The following is a 3019-nucleotide window of genomic DNA, read 5'->3' on the forward strand; positions in this document are numbered from 1 at the left end:
GTGAGACATGAAGAGGAAAGGTGAGGCCTCTTTGGGAGTTGGTTCTCCCATGTGCTTTACGCTCCTGAATTCTGGGGCAGGACTTTAACTTTGACAGAAAGTTATTAGGGGTGTCAGCACCGAGCTAGACAGGGAAGCAGATCGCAAGCCCCCCTCGTTAGCTTACAGGACAAAGGCTCCAGTGTCACGTCGAATGTCTCGTTCTTGAACTCCTCCTTGGAGACTCCGGTGTAGAAGGTGATGTTGCCCGAGAGATAGGCTGAGAGGGTGTAAGAATTGGGGCTGTTGTTCTGGAAGGTGATGGTGAGCGTGAAGTTTGTTCCCAGCACAGCGTTTTCCACTTCGAAATCCATGTCCACGTCAGACCTCTGTTTGGCGACACCATCTGTGTTGAGGGACTTTTTAACTCCATACATCAGAGCAGTTTCGAGGGCCAGCCTCTCTTCCTTTTGACCTAAGAAAGATGAAGAGATGATGACAGAGAAAAAGAAGTGCAACCCATCAAAGAGGAAGTCGCAATAATAGTCACACTGCACTCTGGGCACTCTGTGCTGTACCTGTTGGATTGCCTCACAACTTCCTTTGAGACAGGTGTCAAAAATTATTCCTATGTTACCAAGTCTGCCAAATCAAGTTCCTGGAGAGTCATGACCTGCCCAGGTGGCTGAGGTAGGTGGTGTTCCCCAGGGCCTTCCTGAAAGGTGGCTGCTAAGGGGCTTGCTCTAAGGGTTTTTTCTCCTCTTCCATTGTTTCAGGGTTCAGAAGGTAGAATTGGCAAAATCAAACTCATCTCAAACTGTGGTATGGATTTGCTTCCCTCCCTAAGTCCTAGCCACGTAGCTAGAATTGGGGAACCTCTAAGCAAAGATTTTGGAGATAGTTGCATCTGGCCATTCCACCTTCTGCAATATGAGTTTTCTCCTATTCATGGATCTCCCCAACAAGACCTGTCTTCCTCATCTGTCTTTCCATCTGGGCCTGCCCCATTTGCTCCTGCTGAGCTGACCCTGAGAAGCTCCTGTCCTGCCTTCCACTCCTCCCTCTGTCTGTCCCCAGGCAGAGAGCACAGGTCACTGTCCCCCACAGTGCACTGCCCCCTACACTCAGATCCAGCAAACTGTTAATAGCCTTCCCTGCAAATGGGCTCAAAGGCCAAGTTCCCTGGGGGAGTACTGGGTTCTCTAGTTCCTCCTGGAAGTTCACAACATTCAATAGCCTATGAAAGGTTCTTAGATTGAGCCCTACACTGAAGAGACTGGTTTAACACAAGATTTTCCAAACTCACCTGACACTGACACATTTTTTTTTTGTTTTTTGAGGGACACCTGTTGGCATCTGGTGGTGCAATCTGAGATTGTGTACTGTTTTTAGGAAAATGTCACATGTGGTGGTGAGGAGATGAAGGTGGNGTTGCCTTGAACATATCAACTCATCTTTCCAGTCTCAGTTTCCCAAAAGTAAACATGTTGGAACTTAACATGAAAGCCTGCCATGTGTGAAGCATTTCACATATATTTATCTCATTTAGTTTCCTCCACAACTTCCTCTCACACCACACATCCAATCTGTCACCCAATCCGGTGGGCTCTGCCTTTAAAACAGACCTGCATCTGACTATATATTCCTCTCACTACCCTACCATCTCTCACTAAACTATTGCAATAGCACCTTATCTAAGGTTCAGTCCTAGTTTCTCTAGAGTCTGTTCTCAACACAGCAGCCAGAGTGCTCTTTCAAAACCTAAGTGAGATCGTGCCACACTTTTGCTCTGAACCTTCTAACAGCTCCTCAGTTCACTCAGTTCACCAGGGCCTACAACTCTTTTCTTAGTGTGCACTGACACTCTCCCTTTGCCACCTTTGCTCCCAACTCTGGTCTCCTTACTGCTCATTGAACACACCACACATGATCTGGCCTCATGGCCTTTGCACTTATGGTTCTTCTGGCTGGAAAGCTCACCCCTACTCTTCTTAATATCAGCCTATTAGAGAGGTTTTCCCCGACCACCCCGCCCCCACCAGCACTCCCTTATCTCCCTTATCCTGCTAATTTTCCTATTACATGCATAGCCACACTATATATTTGCTTGTTTGATTGCTTGTTGTCGAGCCCCACTGCCACCAGGGAAGACCATAAAATCCATGAGGGCCGGCGCTTCTGTTTTGTTTATTGCTATGTCTTCAGCACCAAGCAGCACCCAGACTTAGAAACACAAAATAAAGGTTTGGGGAGTAAATCAACAACTCTGTGATGTGGGTGGTATTGTTCCCATGTACAGATAAGGAGACTGAGCTCAGGTGACTTAAGTAGCTTGCTTGTGGACACATAGCTAATGGGTGACATAGTCACATCTCAAATCCAGATTTGTCTAATCCAATGCTCAGGCTCTAAACCCACTATGTCTGCCTGTGCTAAACAATCGCCATGACTGTTCTGCTCCTGAGTCCTTTATGCCAACTGCTGTTTTCTGTAAGACTTTCCTTTCCCACCTCGAGGGATAGGCAAAGTGCTAGATCTTCTAGTTTCCAAAGAAAAGAACCACGGTGCTGATTTCCTAACTGTTAAAGCCACATTATAGAAGCTAGGGAGGTTTGCTTCCTTCGAGTTTGGGTAGGTTTCTTGGAATTAGGATTTTTAGGAATAGTTTTCCATATTTCTGGGAATATCTTTTTGAAGCCTCACAGGGTACTTACTGTAGCTTGGTGCAGACACCAAATCCAGAAAGTCTGAACACCATGGAGACGTGAATTTGTCATCCCAGGCAGGCATATGAGCCTTGCTTCCCTCCACTTCATAAAATGTGTTACGTATTTGTATACCTTTTTACTTCTCTTTTTTAGTGCCACATGTCAGGTCAATGGAAACCTGATGCCCTGAAGTGTTCAGGTCCTTTCCAACCTGCTCTGTCTACCTCAACATGCTCTGCCTGGAGACCAGTGTCTCGCTGTTGACTCATTTTGCAAGCTGTGTGACCAACTGTTGTGCCCACTAAATACAAGGACCCCAGGGAATGAGATTA

General features: G+C 46.5%; 1 protein-coding gene across 2 annotated transcripts in view; it reads right to left on the reverse strand.

The window, feature by feature from the left end:
* F13A1 (coagulation factor XIII A chain) overlaps nucleotides 1-3019 on the reverse strand; it is a 203518-nt gene that overhangs the window by 34425 nt on the left and 166074 nt on the right. For both annotated transcript variants that reach the window (XM_019624776.1, XM_019624777.1), the window contains one exon: nucleotides 167-454. In XM_019624776.1, coding sequence (XP_019480321.1) covers nucleotides 167-454 — 288 coding nt within the window. The remainder of the gene's footprint in view (nucleotides 1-166; nucleotides 455-3019) is intronic.

Source organism: Hipposideros armiger, unplaced genomic scaffold (genome assembly GCF_001890085.2).
Source record: "Hipposideros armiger isolate ML-2016 unplaced genomic scaffold, ASM189008v1 scaffold_607, whole genome shotgun sequence".
Lineage (NCBI taxonomy): Eukaryota > Metazoa > Chordata > Mammalia > Chiroptera > Hipposideridae > Hipposideros > Hipposideros armiger.